At 51.0% G+C, this 26,537-nt stretch overlaps 1 protein-coding gene across 3 annotated transcripts in view; it reads right to left on the bottom strand.

The window, feature by feature from the left end:
* Positions 1-283: 283 nt before the first annotated feature.
* Positions 284-26,537, bottom strand: part of PPP6R2 (protein phosphatase 6 regulatory subunit 2) — a 40,688-nt gene continuing 14,434 nt past the window's right edge. For 2 of the 3 annotated variants that reach the window (XM_072360624.1, XM_072360625.1), the window contains exons 5-23: positions 24,252-24,317; positions 23,836-23,948; positions 22,372-22,485; positions 20,991-21,117; positions 19,694-19,846; positions 19,402-19,605; positions 18,279-18,343; positions 17,796-17,911; positions 17,487-17,572; positions 17,209-17,289; positions 16,498-16,595; positions 14,771-14,828; positions 14,279-14,406; positions 13,647-13,822; positions 12,317-12,476; positions 11,836-11,924; positions 10,884-11,091; positions 4,992-5,135; positions 286-4,306 (exon numbers count right to left, since the gene is read on the bottom strand). In XM_072360624.1, coding sequence (XP_072216725.1) covers positions 4,255-4,306; positions 4,992-5,135; positions 10,884-11,091; positions 11,836-11,924; positions 12,317-12,476; positions 13,647-13,822; positions 14,279-14,406; positions 14,771-14,828; positions 16,498-16,595; positions 17,209-17,289; positions 17,487-17,572; positions 17,796-17,911; positions 18,279-18,343; positions 19,402-19,605; positions 19,694-19,846; positions 20,991-21,117; positions 22,372-22,485; positions 23,836-23,948; positions 24,252-24,317 — 2,238 coding nt within the window. In that variant the 3' untranslated portion in view covers positions 286-4,254. Of the gene's footprint in view, positions 4,307-4,991; positions 5,136-10,883; positions 11,092-11,835; positions 11,925-12,316; positions 12,477-13,646; positions 13,823-14,278; positions 14,407-14,770; positions 14,829-16,497; positions 16,596-17,208; positions 17,290-17,486; positions 17,573-17,795; positions 17,912-18,278; positions 18,344-19,401; positions 19,606-19,693; positions 19,847-20,990; positions 21,118-22,371; positions 22,486-23,835; positions 23,949-24,251; positions 24,318-26,537 lie in introns of all 3 variants that reach the window. The other variant, XM_072360623.1, reaches the window with a different exon arrangement.

Here is a 26,537-nt window from a genome sequence, read left to right as displayed (position 1 = left end):
GGGGAGCCACCAAGAGCTACTGGGTGCCAATGAGAGTGACTGAGAGCCACGGGCAGCCACAAGAGTCATTAGGAGCCACCAAGAGCCACTGGGAGTCACGGAGAGCTGCCGATAGCCATCCAGAGCCCCTGGGAGATGTGTGGCTCCATCTGGGGTATCCCATCCCGAGTTCGGTTCCACGAGGACCAGGAGGTAACAGATAACCGGGTTATCAGAACCCAGCAGCAACGGGAAACCCCTGCAGCTCTCAGAGAGCTCCGAACAACCAGCAACGAGAACTGAGCCGCCGAGAAAAGGTTTTTAATAGTCGACATCTGTCCAAACAGATGAGGAAATTAATAAAGAGGCGGGGAGGAATGTGCCCTTTACAGACACCCCGCAGCTCCACGGGGATACAAAACCAGGTCTGCACACAGTGCATCTCACCAACCACCTCTATACGCAGGCTGGGAAAGGTGACAGGTAACAGTCAGTGGGAAGGGGTTGGTTTTTGCACGGCGCTTGATGGAGAGGTCGGAGCGGTGCCGTAATGCCCTTCCAGCAGCGAGGTGAGCGAGTTCTGGGTGAGATGAGAGAAGACGTTGGAGCTCAGATCTTCAACTACCCATCTGGAAGGAGGTTTCGATGCGTATTTATGTAGCAAATGCTGCTCAGGTCCTTGGGAACGTCCCAGAGGGAAACGATGGCCCGAAGGTCACGTTCTCAACCCCCGTAACCTGGGAACTTCAGCCACGTCGGGTCGACAAGAACCTCATCAAACCCAGAGAGCCTTAAAACGGTCACAGAGATCCGCTGCAGAGATGGTTGGACACATCCCGTGTGCTTCTGGAGGCGACTGCTTCAGCCCTGACCCGTAACAAGGGTGCACCATGCTGGCGGTAAGCTAAGGCACTGTCCGTAATGAGCTGACGACGCACGGCTGCTCCAACCCAAGGATCCTCTATTTGTTGATGCAGGTTGCCACGCTGAGGTCAATCCCAGCCCAAACCTGACTGTAAATGGATTTGGAAGCTGCCAACCCCGTGCTCAGAGCTCACAGTGCCCGGCTGGACTGTGGCACGCTGTGATAAGAGGGATTGATGGCCCCACATCTCCCCCTCAGTACGGAGAGGGAATGCAGCTCTTGCACTCTGCTTTTGCTGCTCTCAATGTGCAGCAAGGAAGAATTCAAGCACGAGGTCCAACTAAAAGCCATAGCAAAGAGAAAACGTCCATCCAACCGCAGCCCTGAGTTTCCATCTGGCTCTCAGATCGCATCTCAGACACACTCATACGGCCTCGGAACTCAAACAGATATGGACAGATCCCCAACGCTGCTGGAAGAGGAAGGACAGGGCCAAGAGGACTTTGGTTTCCTGCCCAAACAGCACAGGTAGGGGAAGGGGGGGCTTTTCTCACGGATACAGTTGGGCTAAGCCAATCCCCACGAGGCCCAGTTTGCCTCCTCCATCAGCTGAGCCAGGTGAAGGACTGCCATCCCCCTCTGGGTCTGTTCTGCACTGCACAGCCCTAAACCCAGCGGGGAGGAACCCCCTGCTTGGTGCTGGGTTTGCTACTGAAACTCACTGTGAGCTTCCCTTTAGACTTACAGACTCAAAGCCAAAAGGTGGGAGGGGGCAACGGAAGGCACAGAAGGAGAAACCCTCGCACAGCTCTGCAGCTCTGCTCCCAACACAAGGCAGCACGCGGGGACAGCGGAGCAACACTCCTGCAGTGCAAAGGCACGGCAGCATCTCATGCAAAGGTGGTGTCCCAGGAGAACAAGGACTGTATGTGAGAAGGGGCTGGACAAGAACATTGTCACCAGCTGGAAGTTACTGGGCCTGAGCCCCATCACGGCCTCCTATCAGCTGCAGGGATCGATATTTAATGAATGCTTTCCTGCAGTGTCATTTCTGGGTGTTTAAAGAAGGCTCTAACCTGGTTTCCATCAATTCTAAAGCACCGATCCTCTGAAAATGTACTCAAACATATTGCCAACGAGGGACCCCAAACCATTCATCCTGGCCAAGAGTGGGATGGGTCCCTAACGAGCCAGCAGGGCAACAAAGCAGAAAGTGAGAAGTTCTCCTTCCAGCATGAAGCATCTTTAAATCATCTCTTTTAAGTTACGAGGAGGAATTGCTCCGGAACAGCGTTGCACCCAGGGGCTGCAGTTGGGAGGAAGCACAACCACCAGCGGCGCACAACGCCGACGTGTTGCTTTCACATCTCCTCCTGTGCTCCCATCTCCAGCTCTGAACCCACAACTTCCCTCAGAGCAGCAATGGGAAGGTGTAACGCGTGTAATGCTTGGCCATACGGTGGCCTCGTGCTGTGGGTACGTCACCATCAGACACCCAACCGAAGGACTCCAGCAGTGAACAAGGACTCCAGCGTTGTGTTCAGCTCGGCCCCAACACACAGCCAGGGCCTCTAGTACAGCTAGGATGACCTCCTACCCGCTACATACAGACCACAGCTAAAAACAAAGGCTGTGTTTTCCTCGGAGCCTGAAGTCCGGCTGAGATGCCCCTTTGCTCGTAACGACGGGTCGCAGTGAGGTACTTTTCATACTCACAGGGTAAAGTCTCTCGTGAACACGTTGGAAAAGAAGCTGCTTGGCTACCTACGTGTCGAGCTTCGTGCTTTAATTCCAAAGCAAACCATCTTCCAGCTCGGATCTAAAGGAAGGAGCAGCGGCGGATACTGATGGCTCAGTGTCAGCTTACACAGCAGGCAGGCCGGCAGGGGTTGGTGACCCATTGCCACCACCTCAGCCTGGGGCTGCAGTGACCCAGAAGCTACACCTGGATGGTCTGTGTGCATGAATCCAACTGGGAAGGAGCTCAAAGCAGAGCGGAGCCAGCACGGTCCTTATAGGATCCTTATAGGATCGGGTCCTCCTGCCTGCACGGCAGGTCCTGTGCTGCGGGCAAGCACCCATCTGTAACTGACCTTGCTCCCAAGCAGCGTGAGGTGCAGTCCGGTGCTCTGTGCTGCTGTGCTCAACCATCCCACGTCCCCCAGCTCAGCATGGAGGGGGGGGGGTTAAAGTAAAGCGGGAGTCCTGCGTTGGGGCCATTCCGTTCTCCAATGTTAGGTACAAAGTGCAAAAGTGTTGCTGTTTCCTGCATCCATTAAAAACTTCTTAAAAACAGAACGAAACAAAGAGGAAAAAACAAAAACAAAACCGAAAGAATAAAAGGATTTTCGTCATAACCATTTGAAAATACACCAGTCTCCATCAAGCCAGCCAACACCTGATAAGCTGCTTGTGCCAGGTCTGCTCTGGCTCTTGGCGAGTCTCTCTCCATCTTTGCATCCTCTGCAGCCAACGGGAGCACATCTGGGACGTGGAGCTGTGATGGCTCAGACTGCAGAGGTCTGAATGCTGACGGCTTGAGGTCCTGCACCGAAGCAGCCTGCCTCTTGTTGACAGCATGGAGCCACTCGTTGGAGCCACTTGTTGGAGCCACTCATTGGAGCCACTCATTGGAGCCATTCGTTAGAGCCACTCATTGGAGCCATTTGTTGACTGCAAGGCAGAGCCTGGCCGCTTCTCGAGGCAGTTCAGCAGGACGGCAGGTTAAACTACCCGGCCTTTGGCTCGGGATGATGACAGCGACATCCCTCCCATCCCCCACAATAAAAACACCCCAAGCCCCAAACAAACAAACAAAGCCCTCCCTGCCTCGTCCCGTTTTAAAGTGTTTGCATCTTTTTTCCTCCTATGAAATGTTTCTGATAAGGCTTTTATTGCTATACAAAAGCGGTGCAAACGCTGCCCGAAGGCAGCTCCATCAGGAACTTTGGTCACACGACGGAGGGACTGCTGTGTGCTGTCCGTGTCCCAGCGTCAGACCTGCTACCTTTCCGAAGAGAAGCTGAATACTGTGTGCAATAACACTAAGAAAATAGGACTGAACCCCCAATACAAAACGAAACCGAGGGAGAGAGAAGGGAGGGGAAGGGGGGGGACAGGAACTGAAGGCAGGCAGAAGGCTTGCTTGGGAAGAACCCCCATCGTTCCTGTGACGACTTAACTGACGGATGCTACATTTAGACAATGTCTTTCAGAACAGATTGGTTGGGCGTCGAGACTCCGCGTCTGGTCCTGAATGCCAGCTCTCTCATCAATGCAGCATTTATTACAAAATAAAATTAAAATGAAAAAAAAAAAAGAAAAAAAAAAAAAAGAAAAAAAATCGGACAAATTGCATCACCAGGTAGCAGCCTGGCCTGGATCACACACGTCCCATTGCATCTATGTCATCAAGCGGGGCCATTTAATGTGGCTTCAGCACAAGGCAAGGCTTCTTCTTTCCTAAGGACAAACCCAAAGAGTGGTATTAGAGAAACACGGCACCGGGTCCTGCTAAAGCTTAATTCTGGATGCTCTCCTCTACAGCAGCACCTGAGCCTTCCCTCTTCTATTTCTGCTGCTCCTACCCGCTAGGAAGCAAACAGCAGGGACAGGGAGGGGATTGTCCCTCTCTGCTCTGCCCTTGTGAGGCCCCATCTGCAGCACTGCGTCCAGGTGTGGGGCCTCAATACAAGAAAGACAAGGAGCTGTTGGAGAGGGTGCAGAGGAGGCCACAAAGATGCTCAGAGGGCTGCAGCACCTCCATACAAAGACAGGCTGAGGGAGCTGGGCTTGTTCAGCATGGAGAAGAGAAGGCTGCGGGGTGAGCTCAGTGCAGCCTGCCAGGACCTGAAGGGAGCCTATAGATGGGAGGGGAGTCAGCTCTTAATGAGGGCAGATAAGAGCAGGACAAGGGAAATGGGTTGAAGAAGATTGAGGTTGGATGTGAGGGGGAAGTTGTGGACAGAGAGTGTTGAGGTGCTGGAAGAGCTGCCCAGAGAGGCTGTGGATGCCCCGTCCATCCCTGGAGGTGTTGAAGGCCGGGTTGGATGGGGCCCTGGGCAGCCTGGGCTGCTATTCAATGTGGAGGCTGTTGGCCCTGCATGCAGTGGTATGTTGGAGCAGTGCTGGTGTCGGATCAGCTCACCTGTCTTTCGTGGCTGTTTCCGTGACCGGCGCCGTGTTCTGGTGCTCTTCTGGGTGCTGGGCAGCGTTGTTCAGTGGTTTGGATGCTTTGGTTGTTCCCACGTCTGTGATGGTCAGCTTATCAATCACCATGCAGCCTGCGTCGCTGTGTGGGGAGAAGTTATGGTCATGTTAAAAGCATCAATGAATGGGGTTTAAACTCTATCCGAGAGAAAATATGTTCCTCCTCCTCCTCCTCCTCTCTTGGCACAGGCCACAGAATTGCCATAGGGAAAGAAGAACCAAAAACCAAGTGGGATTAAAGAGCATTACGTTCTGCATTCATGATGCCAGGGATGGAACAGCTCTCATAGGACAGGCTGAGAGAAGAGAAGGCTGCGAGGTGATGTGAGAACAGCCCGTATCTAACCAGGAGCTGCAGGAAAGGAGGGGACAGACTCTTGAGCAGGGTCTGCGGTGGGAGAACAAGGGGAAAATGGCTTCAAATGTGAAGAGATTTAGGTTGGATTGAAGGACCCATAAGTCACAGTGAGGGTGGTGAGGCACTGGCACAGCTTGCCCAGAGATGTGGTGGATGCTCCATCCCTGGAGGCCTTCAAGGCCAGGCTGGATCAGGCCCTGGGCAGCCTGATGGAGCTGTGGTTCTCTAAGGTTTCGAGAAGGTTTTTGATGGCCAAATGCCTTCATGTTGCTTTAGACAAGAAGGGAATCTCTGCAGAGATTCAGGTGCCACGGAACGGCTGAGCAATCTGTTCTGCTGTCAGAACGCAAAGCATCCTCAGACTGATGAGACTCCTTGAAGTGCATGGAAAAAACAGGACTAAAACACACAACCGCGGTTCATAACGACAGAAGGTGCCACAGAACCATCCTATAGCAAAACTGACACCCAGAGCAAAGGAAGCAACACGCTGCTCTTTGTATGAAGGCAGCAACACCAGGAGTCTCACTTCCCTTTTGACAGCACTGCGGCTGGTTTCCCCTGGCTTTATGGGGAACGTTTTAGCACTGCAGTTCTTTGGGCATCTCCCTCCTATCCAGGTTCAGCACTCGCTCCTATAACACCATGCAAAAACACACAGCTTCTCCTTCTGCCCCAGCTCTGACTGCTGGGAGCCTCTTGCATCACACCGCAGCTTTGCTGGATATCCAGCCATGCCATGAAGGAATCCACCTGGCAGCACGTAACGCTGCTTATGTGCAATGCCCATTTACATCTCGCTACCAAAGGACCCATAAGGAATTCAGGCTGCAGCCACGAATGGGCTCTAAGAACCTCAGGAAGGAGTGGGTTTGGTGCTGTGGTGCTGTGTCCCACCTCCCTACAGATATCCTCTGCTCTGATGGGGAAACAATCAGAGTCACAGACGATGAGATGTTGTAAAGATGCTCCAGGAAACACAGAGGTGGACATTAAGAGCAGGACGTGGATGAGAAGCACGGCTCATGCTGAGCCCTCCCGGAGCAGAGCAATGCATGCACTGTTAGTGTTGGGCGAGCAGCAGATGGATGTGGGGAGGTCTGGACACCAAATTCACATGCAGTCTGCCAGTGGAAAGGCCAACGTGTCTGCAGGAAAGATCCCATCTGTGCCAACTATGGCATGAAATGTTCACCCCTGGTTGGAAACGTTGCCTGCTGAAATGGGACCTCTGATCGAGTCAATGCACTTTTACTCTTCTCTCTGAATAGAAGAGCACTGATGTTTTACTGCAGTCATGCTCCATGCTCCATGCACGTTTGTTCCATTCCATTAGCAAAAGGAGCTGCAAGCACACAGCTGCACCCCACGCCATGCAGGGCAGCAGAACAGGCACAAAGGGAAACACATCCCGGATGGGAGAGCTCAAAACATCCACTGTGAGCACGAAGCTCAGCTCAGGGCTGGGGCCAACTGCAGCAGCAAAGCAAGGCCAGCTTGCACTGCTGTGGGAGGGAGGAGCTTTCACCCCAGAGCTGTGTGTGATCAGAAGCAAGGGGTGATTTCTAGTATGGAGATACACAAATGCAATGCTTGGTCCCATTGTGGGCACCTCATCTTTTAAGGGACACCTTGGAAAGCAGCAATTGCAACAGCTGCCCTTCATCTGCAATGCTAAGAAGAGCTGGTGGCGGGGCATGCAGGCACCTGCATTCCTCTAGCAAGAAGCATAGGAGCCAGCCCTTGGGAACAAGCAGTGCATGCTCAACTGCTTACAGAAGAGGCTGAAAAATGCCCAAAGTTGTTAATGGCTGCATTAGCAAGTTTAAGAAGAGCAAGCCATAAGGAACCATGTTTTTAAAGGGCTGCAATTCTCGGAGCTTTGGAAAGCTGCAGCCTTTGGGGATGGAGGTGATGCTGAGCTGCTGCCCACAGCTCCTGTCCAGCACACACCTCTCCTGTCTGGATGTGACAGCACAGCAGAGCTTCCCTTTGCAAGCGCAAAACACGTTTCCTCTTTGCAGGAAGAGCTGAGAGGGGAGAAGCTGGAGGATGCACGACACAAGAGCAAAGCAGCAACGTTTGGCATGGGGTTGTTAGCAGGCAGGCTGGCTGTGAGCATGCTTGGTAAAGGACAACACACACCCTGGTGTTCAGTGCCTGGAAGCAGTTCTTTCTAGGATCAGTTTGAAGGTTTGCCAGTGTTCCTCTGCTTCTGGCCCAGCATGGAGTGGGAGCAGTTGTGTGCACGGTGGATGTTTGGAACCCTGAGCCATACGTACCCTCTGCCCGCAGGTCTAAAGACTCTGAGCAATGGCCACCACGAGAGAGAGGCAGCGAGAGGCAGGACGGGGAGAGAGCGAAGGGAGGGAGAGAAAGAGAACAGGAAAGATGGCTGAAAAAACCAGACAGGAGTGTTCGCTTTGCAACCTTAATCCCCTGGGCTGCTTCCTTACAAGGAGATGGGGCAAGAATGTTCCAAAGGGTTTTAGAGTGCAGCCACTGAACACTGCGTTTCCCCGTGCAACATTCAGACTCATATCCAAAACCAGCCCATCAAGAGCATCTTTCTCATGCCACAAGTGCTATTGAGCTGCACAGGGAGATGTAATGGAGTGTAAAGGTTGGGCAGGGAGAGAGCACCAGCAGACAGCATCGTGGGCACGGGGTGCTCTCAGAGCTGGGTGTTGCAGCACTTGCAGCTTCGTGGCCTTGGGGATGGTGGAGAAATGGAGGAGGAAGCCCTGTTTGTACAGAAGGGTTTGTTGGAAGCTGAGAGCTTTGGGGAGAAAGAGATCAAAGTCAACTTGGTTGTTGTTAAAGGCAGGTGTAGGCATCCGACCCTGAAACACGACAGCAAAGGCAGAGCAGAAATCAAGGCTGAGAACTGCTGCATCCTTGTGCAGAGCTGTGACAGCACGAGGCTACCAAGACACAGAGCCTGAGATGGAGTTTTGTCACTGGGAAGCCCTTCAAGAACCACAAAGCCAAGCCAGAATGTTCTCCAGCTTTTAGTACGGCTCATTTACTTGGGATCAGGAAGGAAGGTGGTGAGAAACAAGCCCGTCCTCCACTGGCCATTGGGGTGCACCACATCTGCTGCATGGAAAGATGGGAAGATGCTTTGGGAGGGCAGAGACCATGGGAAGCTTCCACTGTCACCACTGGTCAATAGTTCGGACTCTATGAGAAACTCAGCAGAGCTGGAGCAGCTGAAATCAATCTGTGCAACAGGTCCCGTCCTCCCACAGCTTCTAGTTCTGCTTTTGGCTGTAGTTAAAGGCTGCAGGCACCTTTCAAGTGGAGACCGTGGTTTACTCCACTACGTCATTTCTCTGCCAAAAAGGAATTAAGCTTTTGCAGAGCTGCAATCATGCAAACCCGGGCAGGTTGTGGAAGCCTCGTGTTTAGTGACAGTGCTCAGGATGCACGCACTTCTTTAGAAAGAAAAGCATTCCAAGTGAGGCTGCGTGAAGCAGCGGGTGCAGCCCGCAGCACCAATCAAAGCTGAAATCACCATCCCTGCTCCTGCTTGGAAACAAATGAGAGACCTCAGAACGTGCCAAGTGAAATTCACGCTGCTGTTGTGAGTCAAGACGGGCAGCTCCAGACGTCACACAAATCCAAACCACAGTGTGGTGAGAGGAGCAACATCTGGAGCACGGTTTGTTTCACATACCAGAGCCAACGGGCTTAATTAGATACGATGCAAACCGAACACTGGAAAAGCAGAGGCTGCTTTCAGCACAGCAGGCAGCATTCTGCTTCTCCTTCACCTTCCATTCCTCGTGCAGCCAGTCTGCTTGGATATGTCATTCCATGTCAGACCCTGCACCAACGCAGCCATTCCATGGCTGTAAGGTCCCTTCCAACCCAACCATTCTGTGGCTCTGTGGTCTACAAAGACCCTTCCAAACCAACCATTCTATGGCTATATGACCTATAAAGTTCCTTCCAATCCAACCATTCCACAGCTGTATGATTTATATGGTCCCTTCAGACCCAACCACACTCTGGTGCTATGGTCTATAAGGTCCCTTCCAACCCAACCATTCTATGGCTCTATGATCTTTAAGGACCCCTCAGACCCAACCCAAGCCATTCTCTGGCTCTATTACCTTTAAGGACCCTTCCGACCCAACCATTCTATGCCTCTACGATCCATAAAGTCACTTCCAATGCGATCATCCTATGATCCGTAAGGTCCCTTCCAGCCCAAGTGCTCTATGGTCTATAAGGTCCCATCCAAACCAACCATCCCATGGCTCTATCATCTATAACATCCCTCCCAACACAACCACTCTGTGACTCCATGGTCTATAAGGTCCCATCCAACTCAACCATTGCATGGCTCTACGATCTATGAGGTCCCATCCAACTCCACCATTCTATTGCTCTATGACCTATGAGGTCCCATCCAACTCAACCATTCCATGGCTCTGCGACCTATGAGGTCCCATCCAACTCCACCATTCTATTGCTCTGTGATCTATGAGGTCCCATCCAACTCCACCATTCTATTGTTCTACAATCTATGAGGTCCCATCCAACTCAACCATTCCATGGCTCTATGACCTATGAGATCCCATCCTACTCAACCATTCCATGGCTCTATGACCAATGAGGTCCAATCTAACTCAACCATTCCAGGGCTCTATGACCTATGAGGTCCCATCCAACTCCACCATTCTATTGCTCTATGATCTATGAGGTCCCATCCATCTCCACCATCCTATTGCTCTATGACCTATGAGATCCCATCCTACTCAACCATTCCATGGCTCTATGACCTATGAGGTCCCATCCTACTCAACCATTCCATGGCTCTACAATCTATGAGGTCCCATACTACTCAACCATTCCATGGCTCTATGATCTATGAGGTCCCATCCAACTCAACCATTCCATGGCTCTATGACCTATGAGGTCCCATCCAACTCAACCATTCCATGGCTCTACAATCTATGAGGTCCCGTCCAACTCAACCATTCCATGGCTCTATGATTTTTGAGATCCCATTCAACTCCACCATTCTATTGCTCTATGACCTATGAGGTCCAATCCAACTCCACCATTCTATTGCTCTATGACCTATGAGGTCCATCCAACTCAACCATTCCATTCTATGATTGATAACATCCCGTCCTACTCAACCATTCCATGGCTCTATGATGGATACCATCCCTTCCAACCCCACCATTCTGTGATTCTACGATCCCCACCACCAGCACAGACCTGAACCTCCTGTGCAGCAAAGAGGACAGATGGGTGACGTGAGCTACAACGAGCCACGCGCATTTCTTACAACAAACCGGCAATAAACATTTTATTACAGCAGAACCCCTTCGACAAAGAAGCTGTAAGACATCCCCACTCAAGACATCTGGGATCTACAAAGAAGATGACACCAATCCCCACCAACACAACGGGTTAAGGCCGCTCCGAGCTCCCCCTGAGTGACTCCATTCCCACCTGGTGAAAACGGCCTTCTCGTTCTTCGCATCCATCGTCAGCTTGACGGTTTCCTGCCCTGCTCCCGTGCTGATGGTCTCTGTGACGACGTCCCCTTTCTCGTCCTCATCCTCGCTGTCGGAGCCGCCCGAGGAGCTGCTGTCTGAGGCCACCAGCGGCGCCTTCCGCGTGACGCAGACGTTCCAGACGCAGGGAGAGGCCGTGTTGACTGCGGGGAGCAAAAGGGACACTGTGCAGAACCAACAGACCCAACAGCAAACCCCTGCTGTGACCCTGAGGATGCAGGGATGCAGGCCCCATCCATCCCTGGAGGTGTTGAAGGCCAGGTTGGATGTGGCCCTGGGCAGCCTGGGCTGCTATTCAATGTGAAGGTTGGTGGCCCTGCATGTGGTTGGAGCTTCGTGATCCTTGGGATCCCTTCCAACCTGAGTCATTCTGGGATGCACTCAGCACCTGGACTTTGCTGACTCCTGAACTCAGTTGGAAATGCAGCACAGAATGGATGTGGCAGAAGAACGCGCTGCGCTCTCCACTGCAGTCCCATCCACCATCCCATCCACCAACCATAGAGCCGAGTCTGGTTCTACCCAAGTCCTTCATTACATTTTACTTTAGCTTAGGAAGGAGGGAAGGAAGGCAACCAGGCTGAAGTTAAACCGACGGACGTGGCACAACTACTGATAAGTTATCACATCCTTTTAATCTATGGTGATTTTACAATGAAGCATACAGTTAAAAATAGTGTCTTACTAACTCCAAGTTCACCCTCCGCTTGCTTGAACCCCAAGCAACATTTGGGATACCCGAGTCACTCCTTCCCCTGATTGAACAAAAAGAGCCTTTGAGTAAAGGAAGGCAGATGGTGCAGATGGGAAACTCTCCCCGGCAGGCTCAGAGTGCTTCAAACAGCACCAATAAAAGGAGATCTTTGCCCCGTCATCTTCTCACTTACAGTTCTTGTCCTGACTCTGTTTCGGGTTGCCATCCGAACCGCTGCTTTCTGTGTCTGCAGGAGAACTGCACCGTGGGCCAGATTCGGAGCTGAGCAGGGAATGGGAAGGGAAAAACACCGTGAGAATGAAGAGATCCTGGTTATGCTTCCAAGAGACCCCGAGAAAGGCTTGAGGGCACCGTTTCTTTCTGACATCTTTATAAGTGTGGGGAAAAAAACGTATTAATTTCCCTTTGGTTTTTTTTAGTTCTTTGTAGTCTTGGTGGAGCAGCAGTTATGGGACTCCTGCGTCACAAGGCACGTGTGCTGCCACCAGTGAGAAGCACTGGAAGGTAAAGGGAAGCACAATGCAAATAGCTCAGATAACATTAATATATAACACGGGAAGCAACGGGAGGGGGGAAGGAGAAGAGGAAAGATTCTGATCATCATGATTTGACATATCTGAAGTTAAAAAGAACCAGAAAGGGCTGGACTTTACCAACAGAAGGGCTGGAAGTCCGTGAACTTGGCCCATCCCTTCTCTGGGGCAGCATTCTCTGGGGCTGCTGAGTCCCACACACTGGATCCAACATCCATGGCCACGCAGGGGGTGGGGGGCTTCGAGCTGACGGGTTCAAACACTGCGGTCCACCCGGAGCCTGAGGGAACACAACAGCATAATGGAGCTTCCAGAGCATCAGCTGCCCCCAAATACAACCCAGAGCCATTCAAGTCCAACAGAACTCCTCTATCCTTGGGAAGCTGCAGCTTCCAGCTTGGAAATCTGATTAATATTGATGTCAGCCACAAGAGAGAAGCATCAATTAAAGCAAAACGACTCGATGAATTTCTTCATTCTTCTCAGTTGAGATCTGTGCAAAGACTTAAATTTCTTGTCAAAACCTCAGCGGTGAGATTCCCAACCATTTCAATCACTCCATATTGGGCAACTTCAGGTAGGGAACTGATGCAACGTTTAATATCACAGAAGGGATCTCAAGTGAAACTAAGCACATAACGTAGTGTTTGAGATCCCGGTCTGCTCTCTCTTCATTAGAATATCTTTCATTCCCATCTTTCATTCTTGCAGTGCCAAGACAAGGGGAAACGGCCTTAAACTGCAAGAGGGGAGGATCCAGAGTAGATACCAGGGTGAGATTCTTACTGGGAGATGCTTTGGTTGCCCACAGAGGTCGTGGATGTTCCCATCTTGGAAGCATTCAAGGTCAGGTTGGATGGGGCTGTGAGCAACCAGGTTTAAGGAGGAGGTGTCCTTGCCTACAGCAATGGGTTGGGACTACATGATCTCAATCCCTTCCAACCCAAACCATTCTATGATTCTATAATAACTTCCTCAAAGGCGTTTTTCATCCTGTTTTCTTCAAGAAATAAAGAAGGGCTGCAAAAGGTCTGGATCCAAACCCACGTGCATGGAGCTGATTACAAGAGCTCACCGTTCACAGATATAGAGATATCACCTAGAAAATGAAACCTGCTCTTTTAAACAGGAAGAACTGCCAGGAAAACATTCCTGTCCCTTTATTCCTGTTGGCTGAATTTCCTCTGCTGATAACACCGTGTCTCGTGAACTTACACAGCATCACTTGCATCGCGGTAGGGGAAAAACTGGCTTATTTTCAGCTGGGCACCCCAAGGGTAAGGGGGGGGGGTTAGAGGCAAAAAACAAAGCCTGAATTACACTCTTCTCATCCTCACAGGTGGAATTAGGGAACAGCCACGGCAAAGAGGCAACCTGCACGCTGCTGTCTGGCAGAGATGGTTACAGATTGGTCACTTCAAAGGGGATGGTGCTGTTCTAAACTCTTTACCTTCCGAAGAGTCGGACTCTTTCTGCTCTGCTGTGTTGCTCTTGTTGCTGTTGGCTGAGGAAGAAGGCACCTGCTGTTCTGTTTCCTCCTCTTCTTCCGAGTCCACGCTGCCATCGTGATCTCCGTTCTCAAGATCGCTTTTGGATGAACCCTCTGAGGCCTGAGAAGCTCCAAACCTAAATCAGACAAACTCAAGAGTCAGTCAATCCCTGGCAGAAGCCAATTCATCCCTCCCCACCACAGGGGCCTGCCGACCAAGTGATGCTAAATCCCTTCTACAGCTCCCCAAAAAGATGTCTGGCTCAGCTGGGCACATCTGACAATATTTCCCCTAATGGCCTTGAGTGCTTTGCTTGTCAAAACCTGTTTGCAGAGTCCTAAGGGGAACGAAGCTGCAGTGATATCTTTGGGTTGGAGAGTGATACGAGCAGACGATGGGCAGCAAATGAGAGGAGCAGATCGGTTTGGGGTCATTGTTTTACCCCATCAAGGCAATGTGATTTTTAACGCTAGGCAAACAATAACCATCAGTCCTGACCACTCGTCCTGTCTATTGGATCATATGTTGGGGTTGGATGCTTCCAACCTCCTCCTGCCCCAACGTGAGGAAAGATCCTTCCGTTCCCCCTTACCTCGTCCTGGATTTCACTTGTGTTGCATAGCTTATCTCCTTCTCTTCCCAGATATCTTCTTCTTCCTCGTTATCATCGAACTGTTGGATCCGCTCGTTGCAGCAGGCTTCAAAGAGGGAAGCATTGGGCTGAAACAGCATCATAAAGAGATCACGTCCCATTCAGACATTGGAGACACAAACAAGAGCTCTGATGATAACCGAGCTCATCCAGCAGCACTTATACACAAGTAATAAAGCGTTCCCTGCCTGCATTTAACAGACAGAATGCAACGACATAAAGAGGGCTGGTTTGGAAGGTCTGAAGGTAATAAAGCAGAGGGAAACTCTAGGAGGGTGCATTTCATGCCCTGAGATCCTTAATCTGCATGAAGCCATTGGGGGCACCATTGCATTTCCAGCAGGTGCTTTGAACTTCAGAACGCTGCTGGCTGATTTCAAGGTGAACCAGCTTGTCGCAGTGCATCCCATCACACACAGCATCCCCACTTACGCTGTCATCGTCTGCGTCGATGTTGAAGTTTATCTCCGCGATCCTGTCAAAAGGAGCACTGCAAAAAGAAAGGGGGGAGCTTCAGTGATGGCAGGGAGGGATGGCAGCGCCGCTGCAGCCCCTGCAGGAGGACAGAGGGCAGCTCCCTCCTGCTCACTGCTCTATTCAATGCGATGCTTTCTGCTTCTTCCCATCTCCTAATAGCAATAATGACGTGGGATATTCACTCCTAGGTCTGCTTAGTACCTGCATGGCACCTCTGGCTGTTACTCTGCGGCTCTTCGTGTTACTTAAGCAGCACAAAGGCAGCCTCGACCTTTCCCACCGAGTCATTCCAGCTGAATCAAAGCTGATATGAAAACACAACGGAGCCTCGACGCATGAACAGCAGCAGGAGCTGCACCCGGCTGTTGTGCAATTCCAGCCCCGTGTTCAACTCAGTATGAGACAGACCCAGGGGAGAGATCGGATCCTACATAGCAGGCACAGCAAGGGCTACACCTGCCTGCTCTCAGTATAATTCCATGTAGCTCCGAGTGGTTCCACAGCCCTGACTCATCACTGGGACACAAATCATCGCATAACCCAGTTTCCCATTCGGATCTAAGAGTGTCTGCTGTAAGGACAGCAGAGGGTGCTGCAGGCCAAGGAACTCCACGCTGCTGTGTTTGACAGCTGGGATGCAGAGGGCGCGAAGCACCTGGGCTGAAAGCTGCCTATGGAGCACCTCCGTTCTTTTTGGATGGGTTTGTTTTTGGACAGCAGACCCTGGAAATCGCTGTCCTGTTCCAACTCAGCGTCCTTTTCGGAGCGCCCTGCTGTCAATACATGGAACAGCAGGAGCTCACAGCTTCCGAATCATTGCTGGCCAAACAGGACAGCAGCAGAGCCAGCAAATTCCTCTGCACCCTTTTGCTAAGGTGGGAAAACAACCTTGTAGCTTTAACCAGATGGCAGCAGTTCTTCCATAAGAGAAGCAGCACCTCTGAGCACTCGATTCAGCAGCCACAAAGATGACATTCAACCCAATATCATCCTTCTCTGACCTGCAATTTGCTCCCAGCTTATCTACATTTCCTTATTCATATGGGAATGAATGGCTGCCATCTTATTTCTGGCTGGGTTGGGTTGTAGGGTCAGGATGGAGCCATGGGGCTGGGTTGGGTTGTAGGGTCAAGATGGAGCCATGGGGCCAGGTTGGGTTGTAGGGTCAAGATGGAACCATGGGGCTGGGTTGGGTTGTAGGGTCAAGATGGAGCCATAGGGCTGGGTTGGGTTGTAGGGTCAGGATGGAGCCATGGGGTTGGGTTGGGTTGTAGGGTCAGGATGGAGCCATGGGGCTGGGTTGGGTTGTAGGGTCAAGATGGAGCTATAGGGTTGGGTTGGGTTGTAGGGTCAGGATGGAGCTATAGGGCTGGATTGAGTTGCAGGGTCAGAATGGAGCCATAGGGCTGGATTGGGTTGTAGGGTCAAGATGGAGCCATGGGGATGGGTTGGGTTGTAGGGTCAAGATGGAGCTATAGGGCTGGGTTGGGTTGTAGGGTTAAGATGGAGCCATGGGGATGGGTTGGGTTGTAGGGTCAAGATGGGGGTGGGATGCGGGGTCAGGATGGAGCCATGGGATCATAGGGCTGGGATGGGGATGTGGGGTTGTGGATATAGGATGGGGATGTGGGGTTGGGGTGGGATGTGGGTGTTAAGGCCAGCCAGAAGCCATATACACTTACTTGATGTTATCATCCTGGTCAGCAAACTCCTCATCGTTAAAGCCAAACTGATCGACGAAGTTTGCTGTCATCTGCTGGATTTGATACTCGGAGAAGGCCTGAGAACAGAACCCACAGGGAGCTAAAGGGCAACTGCAGCAGCTTGAAGGCAAAGCACACACCAATCCCAGCAGGCATCTTGTATCTCACAGCTGCTCGGGTCCTTTTGCTCTCCATCCAGACATTCATTTGGTCACATTCTTGCCCCTTTTCTCACTCACACCTTAGTATGGCTCTTCCACTTTGTTAACGGGAGTCTTTACAGCTCAAAGGGAAGCAGAAACCCTCTTCCCAGCTCCAATCCCACTGCAGGCAGCTGACACAAACCACCCTGCTGGCTGAGAGCTACTGCAACGAGAACATTGCTGTATATAGAACCAGATAGAATCGAGATCACTCAACCCACTACTGTGCAGAGAAGCAGGGAAAGAGAAAGAAATAGGCAGTGTCTGACGGGGATTGGAGAGACATCCTGTATCTTGGATGCAGCCTGAGCCAAATGTATTGCTGGCTGGAGTCTAGATTGAAGTTTGCCATTGAAGTGACTATAATGGAAAGATGCTGAAAGGCTGAAGATACGGTGATGGAGTGAATGAAGCCTGTCCATAATAAGGAGGATTAAGGGAGGATTGGAGAAGCAAACTCCCCAGCAGGAATGCATCGTCAGCTCACCTGCTGGAGAGAAAGTTCATTGGGAAAAGCGCTCTCAATGTCTTCGTCCTCACTGGAAGAGTGCAGATGGTGAGTGCTCACCTGGAAGAAGCAGAGAGAAGAGGCATAAGGGAAAGCTCAGAAAGCTCAAATGGAAAAACACACAGAGACAAAACTCCCCCAGAATAGAGCTATTGCAGAGCACGTATGTTTAGGCACAGCCTTTGTAGGGTCAAACAGCAGAAGCAAACAGGCTGCATTGCTCAAGCCAGCGTAAAAACGTGCATCGCTGCTCTCACCAAATCCACCGTGTTCCTCCTGTTTGTTTCCGTCAGCGTCTCTTCTACGAAGCTCTCCCACCTCCCTCTGCAGTCCTCGGGGAGCTCTGGGAAGGAGCAAGGCTTTGTTACAAGGCTGTTACCTTCAACCTCCGGGTGTAAAAGCAAAGCTCTGATCGCTTTGAAACACGGAAATGAAGCTCAGTTTGGTTTGTTACGTGAACCAACGGTGCCTCCTCCTTCAGAAAGGTACCCTCACAAATTAAAGGGCAATAAAGCTTTTTCTCAGCTATTCTGTGGAGGGCAAAGCAGCGGAACAGAGGAACTTACCTTTGATGAACTCACTGATCTGGGTGTGCATGGGGCCCTTCTCCATGTTCTGCACCACAGCGTTGGCGATGCGGGTGAGGTGGCCCATGTTGCCTCGCCTCATTCCCCCTTCTGCCCTGCAGAGAGAAGCACAAAGGTAACAACAGACCCCAGAGCAGCAGGAAGAAATTCATACCGGGACCCACAAGTAACGGTGCTGGCTGGGAATTAAAGCACAGGAAAACAAAAGACTCGTGAGCAGCTTCCAGCCAACACTGCTACATCTCCAGCTTAAAGCAAAGCCTTCCTCCCTGGCTGCTCACACAGCACACAACACTTCCATTTCTCCATGGATGCGAATGAGATGGGAATTCATCTGGAGCTGCTGCAACTGTGCTCAGTGAAGTCATAGAATGGGTTGGGTTGGAACCAATAACCTTGTGGGAATATTCGATGCCCGCAGCCTTAGAATACAGCGCTCTGAGCCCCAAGGCCTTTACTTACTGTATTTTATCATTGGCTTCCCAGGCATCCAGTATCCTTTGCACTAAGCAGCACTTCTGGAACAACTGGAGGGAAAGAAAAAAGAGATTAGGAGTTTGCCATAGAAAGACTCCATGCAGATTCTCAATGCAGAAGCCTGTGATGGACTGCAGTGATTTCTGTCCACTCCTTCACTCTGACTGAGCAAGAACTTCAAGCTCAGCACTTCATCTTGCACAAGAGCTCGTCATTTCTTCTTTCCTCTCTATTTATTTTAATGCAGAGGATCCAATGAGAACAGCAAAACCTACCAACAGCTTCAAATCCGTTCCGGGCTTCGCAACAGCAGCAATGAAGAACATTGCTGTCAATTCACAAACACAACAAGAGGTTTTCATCGTTAGGACCACATTCATCATTAGGCCTGAGGAATCCCAGGCATATATAGAGACTGGGAGGAGCTTGGGAGCAGCCCTGCAGAGAAGGACCTGGGGGTCCTGGTGGATGGAAAGCTGAGCAGGAGCCAGCAGGGTGCTCTGACAGCTCAGAAAGCAAATGGCATCCTGGGCTCCATTGGCAGAGGGGTGGCCAGCAGGGACAGGGAGGGAGGGGAGGCCCCATCTGCAGCTCTGTGTCCAGGTCTTGTATTGGGCCCCCAATAGAAGAAAGACAGGGAGCTGTTGGAGAGGGTGCAGAGGAGGCCACAAAGATGCTCAGAGGGCTGCAGCACCTCCATACAAAGACAGGCTGAGGGAGCTGGGCTTGTTCAGCATGGAGAAGAGAAGGCTGCGGGGTGAGCTCAGTGCAGCCTGCCAGGACCTGAAGGGAGCCTATAGATGGGAGGGGAGGCAGCTCTTAATGAGGGCAGATAAGAGCAGGACAAGGGAAATGGGTTGAAGAAGATTGAGGTTGGATGTGAGGGGGAAGTTGTGGACAGAGAGTGTTGAGGTGCTGGAAGAGCTGCCCAGAGAGGCTGTGGATGCCCCGTCCATCCCTGGAGGTGTTGAAGGCCGGGTTGGATGTGGCCCTGTGCAGCCTGGGCTGCTATTCAATGTGGAGGTTGGTGGCCCTGCATGTGGTTGTGTTGGAGCTTTGTGATCCTTGAGCTCCCTTCCAACCCAAGCCATGCTGAGACCTGACTCACATGAGTAACCATGATATTCTCCGTGTTGTTTTCTGGAGTTTCTTGGTTCTCTGTGGTCACGTTTCCATTCAGCACCTCTTCTCTACTTTCTGGGTCATTGGCAGTAGTTCTTCCCTCTTGCACAGAGTGGGATAGAATAGCTGCTATGGACAATTCCACTTGGAAATGCAAAAAGTTATTCCACGTGTATTTAAAAAATAAGTCCTGGAAGAAAAAAGAGAAAGAAGATAAAAGTCATCCTGGATGCATCTTCCCCCATCACCCCCTTGCAATGCTATGCCGTGTTACTCACAAGTAATAAATCCATGGTACTGAGTCTGCATAGTTCCTGATTAATACTGGGAGTGTTGGTGTGGAGCAGAGCAGCGATCAGGCGAGATCCGTGAAGACGAGCGTTGCCCAGCGGCTCCTCCAGGACACCAATTGTAGTCAGGATTGCTGTTTTCTATCAGAGAAAAGGAGGTGGAGAACCTCAGGGAAGGTCAATGATACCCCCAGCGCAGACGCATAATTGGTTGACTAAATAAAACCATCTCATCTTCTTACATAAATACTCTATGCAGGCAAACCTATGGCATCTTCCCACTCAGCCACATCCTGGGAGCGCTGTGAGGTCTGCACTTCCCAAACTTAGGAGATCAAAACACCCATTGACTCCAGGTTCCCTCCTCTGTGCCCCCTCACCCACAGAATGGCTTGAGTTGGAAGGGAGCTCAAGGATCACGAAGCTCCAACCACATGCAGGGCTACGAACCTCCACATTGAATAGCAGCCCAGGCTGCCCAGGGCCACATCCAACCCAGCCTTCAACACCTCCAGGGATGGACGGGGCATCCACAGCCTCTCTGGGCAGCTCTTCCAGCACCTCAACACTCTCTGTCCACAACTTCCCCCTCACATCCAACCTCAATCTTCTTCAACCCGTTTCCCTTGTCCTGCTCTTATCTGCCCTCATTAAGAGCTGACTCCCCTCCCATCTATAGGCTCCCTTCAGGTCCTGGCAGGCTGCACTGAGCTCACCCCGCAGCCTTCTCTTCTCCATGCTGAACAAGCCCAGCTCCCTCAGCCTGTCTTTGTATGGAGGTGCTGCAGCCCTCTGAGCATCTTTGTGGCCTCCTCTGCACCCTCTCCAACAGCTCCCTGTCTTTCTTCTATTGGGGGCCCAATACAAGACCTGGACACAGAGCTGCAGATGGGGCCTCCTCTCCCTCCCTGTCCCTGCTGGCCACCCCTCTGCTGATGGAGCCCAGGATGCCATTTGCTTTCTGAGCTGTCAGAGCACCCTGCTGGCTCCTGCTCAGCTTTCCATCCACCAGGACCCCCAGCTCCTTCTCTGCAGGGCTGCACTCAAGCTCTGCTCCTTCCAGCCTTTATAAGTGCCTGGGATTCCTCCAGCCCAAGAGCAAAACCTCACACTTTGCCTGAACTTCCTCAGCACTCGTATTACAAACCTTAAGGGTGAATCCTTCTTGAAAAGATTTAAGGTAGAGTTTCAGAAAGTACCCACAAAGCCCATGAATAAGGATGAGGAAACCCCCCCCCATCCAGCCAGCAGCTGTTTGCTGCTGAGGAAGGCTGAGCCACGTTACCTTGGGAGGGCTGAGCAGCAGCTGGTGGAAATCTTTTAGCCTTGGTTCAATGCCGTGTAAGATGCTGCTATTGACAGTGTAAGACCTTTCAAATCCCTGAGTGTATGAGTCCATCAGTCCTTCCACCCTGGAAACAAAGAGAACATGCAAATCAGGGCTTGACCACCGAACCTTCAAAAGGTCTCCACTCCCATTGCCCACGTTGGCTATTTCCTCTTCAAAAAGAACTCTGAACGGGAAGAACCATCACTGACAGCCACTGAAGGTAAGTGCAGAATCACCTCATAATAATGGAATAAGAGAAACGCTTGCACTTCTGCAAAGCACCAACAGCCTACATGGGCACCCCTATGTCTGCAATTCATAACCCCTTGGAGATGCAGGGCACAAGGCACAGGAGATGCAGCATCTCAGCTTTACAGCCATAACCGAGGGTGGTGATGCACTGCAACAGGTTGCCCAAGGAGGTTGTGGATGCACCAGCCCTGCTGGCATTCAAGGCCAGGCTGGATGTGGCTCTGAGCAGCCTGATTTGCTGGTTGGCAATCCTGCATATAGCAGGGGGTTGGAAATGGGATGAGCATTGTGGGCCTTTGCAACCCAGGCCATTCTATAGGATCACAAAATCATTAAGGTTGGAGGTGACCTCTATGATCGTTGAGTCCTACCACCAACCCATCCCCAACATCCCCATTGATAGGACCAGAGAACCATTAAAGTTGGAGACGACCTCCACAATCATTGAGTCCAACCACCAACCCATCCCCACCATCCCATCCCCACTGTTCCCACTTATAGGATCACAGAATCATTAAGGTTGGAGATGACCTCTATGATCGTTGAGTGCAACCATCAACCCATCCCCAACATCCCATACCTAACATCCCCATTTATAGGACCAGAGAGTCATTAAGGTTGTAGACAACCTCTATGATCATTGAGTCCAACCATCATCCCATCCCCACCATTCCCATTTATAGGATCACAGAATCATTAAGGCTGGAGACGACCTCTATGATCGTTGAGTCCAACCACCAACCCATACCTACCATCCCATCCCCAACATCCCCATTTATAGGATCACAGAGTCATTCAGGTTGGAAACGACCTCTATGATCATTGAGTCCAACCACCAACCCATTCCCAACACCCTATGAACCATGCATGCCTGCCCAACAACAACCCAATGCCATCTCCTGCCATTTCTCCCTCTGTTACCTCTCCTTCCATCACCTCCTTCACTCCTCCTATTTCCTCCTTTAAAACACTGAGCTCCTCAGCATCTCCCTCCCTCCCCAGAGACCTTTGCTCTATCCTTCATGATAAACTAGATTGGAACAGCTAAAATCCTTCTGGTCAAGAGAGCAAAGTGCTGACTTACCCAGAGCGCCTCGTCTCCAGCAATGTTAGCAGAACCTGCGTTCCGTTCACGATGCAGTTTTCAGTCTGCTCTCCATCAAACATATTCTTCAGGAGTTGCTCCACACATTCCTGCCTGTTGGGCAAGCGCAGTTTGTGTTATTAGTCACATTCAGCTGCTGCTTTAATCACAAAAATACCCGTTTTCTTGGATTTAAGTCTTAGCTTCCACCTATTATCCGAAGCCTTTCACTGCCTCTTTGAGCCTTTAAAGCAAAGGAAGATGCCTTCCAAACCCTGAGTGTCGAGGGCAGGGGGAGAGGGAGACCCCCAAGTGCAGTACTGACCAATGCTGGAGTCACAATGGATGACAATAATGGACCTTTCAAGCATTTAAACGTGACTTTGCCATTCAAAGGCCACCTGAAATGACAAACATAAGGCAACGGCCCCATTTTTCTCCCTGCTGTGTTCTATGGATTCAAAGCAGGATGAACACGAGGGCTGTGTGACTCCGGCCATGGCTCCCGGTGGTCTTAAGTGATGGTTAATTTAGCGTTCATAGATGAAAAAGGTCACTGGTAATGCTTGGTAAAAAGTCCCTGGGAGAAAACATGAGCCACGTGACAGCTGGGGATCAACAGCAACAGCCTTCTGCTCTGAATGCTTTGCCTTTGAAATAACCAAGCGGCCTAACGACTTTCAGAAAGGCTTTTTGAAAGCACAAAACCAATGCAGGTGCCGAGTGAAAACGTGACAGCAACAAAGAAAACCACAACAGAAGGAGACTGGGAGGGAGAGGGGAGGGGATGGAGCAGCTGTTGAGGATGCTCTGAGTGCAGTAAGACCCAAAGCTCCACCTGTAGCTCTCTGCAACCCCTGTGCAGCCCAGGATCAGTGATGGATTTCTACCCCCATGGGCAGCATGGTCCTGCCCCAAGCACAGCTCTGTGTCCCTCTGCTGAGCCACTGAGAGAGGAGGAAGCTGAGAAAGGAGAGGATGCAGAGTGAGAGCAGCCATGGCATGCAGGGCAGACCTGAGCTGTCTATGAATAACCCAGCAGAGAGAAAGGCTCAGCCCGCAGCTGAAAGGCTCTGGAGCCATTCGGTCCTGATGAGGTTCAGTCCTTGATGAGGTTCAGCCCCTAATGAGGGTTTCCAGGACTGGGGATATGCAATTGTGGTGATGCATGGAGCTCAATCCAACCAGCAATGGTCACAAGTGGTGTTCTCCCCAAGCATTAATACTGGCCCTGTTTAGTATCTTCGCTGATGATGTTGGATGAGGGGGTTGGAGAGCACCCTCAATAAGCTTGAGGTGCACTGCTGAGCTACCTGGGGGTAAGGCAGGTGCTACAACGTACCTTTAGGTCTAAAGGAACCTTGTTTGATGTCATGTTAATGCTGCACTCACCAACAGCTCCCAAATGACAGGCAGGCAATGCCAACGGCTGGTTTAGCAACAACCCCCTTGAGTAGAACTTACGATTCCAGTGCGGTGAGAAGTGGATCAGGCTCAGGTATATCCTGCAGCTGATTGCTCTGGTCTCTGCTCAATCTTATGATATCACACAGGGTCTGGGAAGCGTTGGATTGCCTCTGTAAATGACACGGAGCACGCAGTCGGTGTTAGCTTCTCAACTTGCCTCATTCTGGCCACGGGAGAAACTGCGGTGTCGCTCTATGAGTGCTACCACGCTCTATATTATTCACCTGCTATTGGTTAACATGGAATTATTAGAAGCATTCATAGAGTTAAAGCCTAACAGAGGATCTTCCTGACTTTTGGGACACCTTCTCAACTGCTTCATGCACCAAGAAAACCAAATGACCCGATGAAGCCCTTTCACCTTGCAGGACGTGCTGCCCGCAGACACAGAACTCGAGTCTTGCCATACTCACATCCTCATCCTGGCTTGAATGGATCAGCTCCACGAGTCTCTGAATGATTCTTGCTTCGTTAAGCCACTGCAGGGAAAGGAAGGGAAAAGAAGAGTCATTGTTTGCTATCGACGGCGTTCAAAACAAGAGGATCCTTGAGAAGGTTGGCATAACACAGAGCCCTTCAGTATCAAAGGCATGGGGAACGTCTATGGGGACCGGTCATAGAATCACACTGTGGTTCAAGGTCCAAGGTCTCCAGCCCGGCTCCTAAATGGCCTTCACCCCAATGGCCGAGCGTGTAACATCCATCACCCCAATGGCCGAGCGTGTAACATCCATCACCCCAATGGCCGAGCGTGTAACATCCATCACCCCAATGGCTCCCATCCGTTAAACTAATGCACTCTCAGTTGCTTTGGAAATGACCGACCGAACCATAATTAGAAGGAAAAGAACTCTGGAGGTTTCTATAATGATATTATCTCCTCCCATCACTCTTCAGATGAGTCACGGAGGAAAGCCAACAGCCTCCCACCTTTATGAGAAGGTTCCGTGTATCTCCCGTCCCCTTCAACGCTACCTTTTATTATCTTTTATTAGCTGGAAAAGGCCCTCGAGATGAAATCCGGTCAACAAAAGCCCATCCAGTGGAGCTGATCCCTGCCCTGCCTCCATGCCTTGCTTTACCATCTCCATTGCACCCACAAGGCACCTGCCCATTCCCCATTTACTCCCTTGGCCTGCAACCATCCTTTCTCATATCCACCCACTGAAATCCCTTCTTCCAGATCCTAAGCCTCAATCTCCCCATGGCAATGAAGGTGGCAACTCACCAAAACACTGTCGGCCAAGTTAATGGGAATCTCCTCATTTCTAACTCAAAACCACCTGTAATGGGGGGCAGGTAGGGATGGGAGGCAGGTAGAGATGGGAGGCTTGGAGACACAGGATGGAACAAGAGCCCCCATGATGTCCAAGGGAGATTCGAACTCGATGCTAGGGAAGGGATCTGAGACTGGATGAGTGCCTGGACACGTTTCTCCTCTCTGAGATACTGAAGACTCATTTGGACAAAGCCATGAGCAATCTGCTCTGGTGGGACCAGAGTGGACCTCCATAGGGACCGTCTGTATTGCACTGTGAGTCAACTGTGCAGGCTAGTGATTAAAAGAGTCCATTGTATGTATCAGGACTTCAACGACACCCCCTGTTCTAAAACCTGCTGCAAACAGACCTACTAATAGCATGACTTTAGCTTGGGTATCCCTCACCAGTCACAGCTATAACAACAGAGAAAAGCAGGACGGCACACAGCAGCTTTTTATTGTGTGCCACCATCACTGCCCGCATCAATCCCTGATGGAACCTCTCCTATGGAGCAGCTCTGCTTGTGTTTTTCCAGGTAAGACTACATTAATAACACACAGATAGAGGACGGATTCCTCTGATGCACTTATCTCTCCCAGCATTATAAATGCTTCAAGAAGCAATCTATATCGGAACAAAAAGGAAGCTGATAAAGGATAGAAATTTTGCCATTGTAGGCTGGATGCCCTCAGATACAAGATGAGGGAAGAGAATCATCACCCCAGATGCTCCAAGAAGGTATGAGATGGTACTGCTAACATTCTTCCTGCTGCTGCTGCTGCTGACCCACTTATCTTGTATGAGGCCGTGCAAAAATGAAGACCTAAGGAAGCAACGCAACCAATGGAGGAAGAGATCTGGCTGCAAGCAAAGAGCACGAGGAAGAGAGAGGTGTTCTCTGCTGGGTCTGTTCCCAGCTCCGTGTCACCCTGCAGCCACGAGAACGCTTCAGCTGGCAACGGTACAAGAAGAACTGGATGGGCAGAACACGCATGAAGGGACAGAGGAAGGAAGGCTGCCTCTTTCTATGGCAATGCCAACCACAAAGTGCTCGTGGGGTTGCTGGCCCAGCTCCACTTGGCTCTGGAAGCCAAACATTTCTACTAAAGGCAGAGAAAACCTCCACCCTGGCCAACATGGTATAGAAAGAAGCAGCACAGAAGACTTTCAACACACAACTTAAGAGGGTTCACCCAGCTGAATGCAAAGCACAGAGCCACCAGCACTGCCCAACCACCCCAGGACCTCTAAAACTGAGGGCAGGGAATGACAGACCCTCAATGCAGTGAGCAGGGAGTTGCTAAGATGACAATGTGAACGTTAAATGCGCAGTGAGATGCTGTGAGACTCCTTACGCAGAGCAGCAATTGGTTTCATTTGTGCTGTAAGGTGCTTTCTTTGCAAACCCGCTGCTGTAAAACACAAGGAGCACTTTGA

This window comes from Excalfactoria chinensis (assembly GCF_039878825.1).
Source record: "Excalfactoria chinensis isolate bCotChi1 chromosome 1 unlocalized genomic scaffold, bCotChi1.hap2 SUPER_1_unloc_2, whole genome shotgun sequence".
Lineage (NCBI taxonomy): Eukaryota > Metazoa > Chordata > Aves > Galliformes > Phasianidae > Excalfactoria > Excalfactoria chinensis.
The sequence above is the reverse complement of the archived record's forward strand: the minus strand, read 5'-3'. Positions and strand labels throughout refer to the sequence as shown.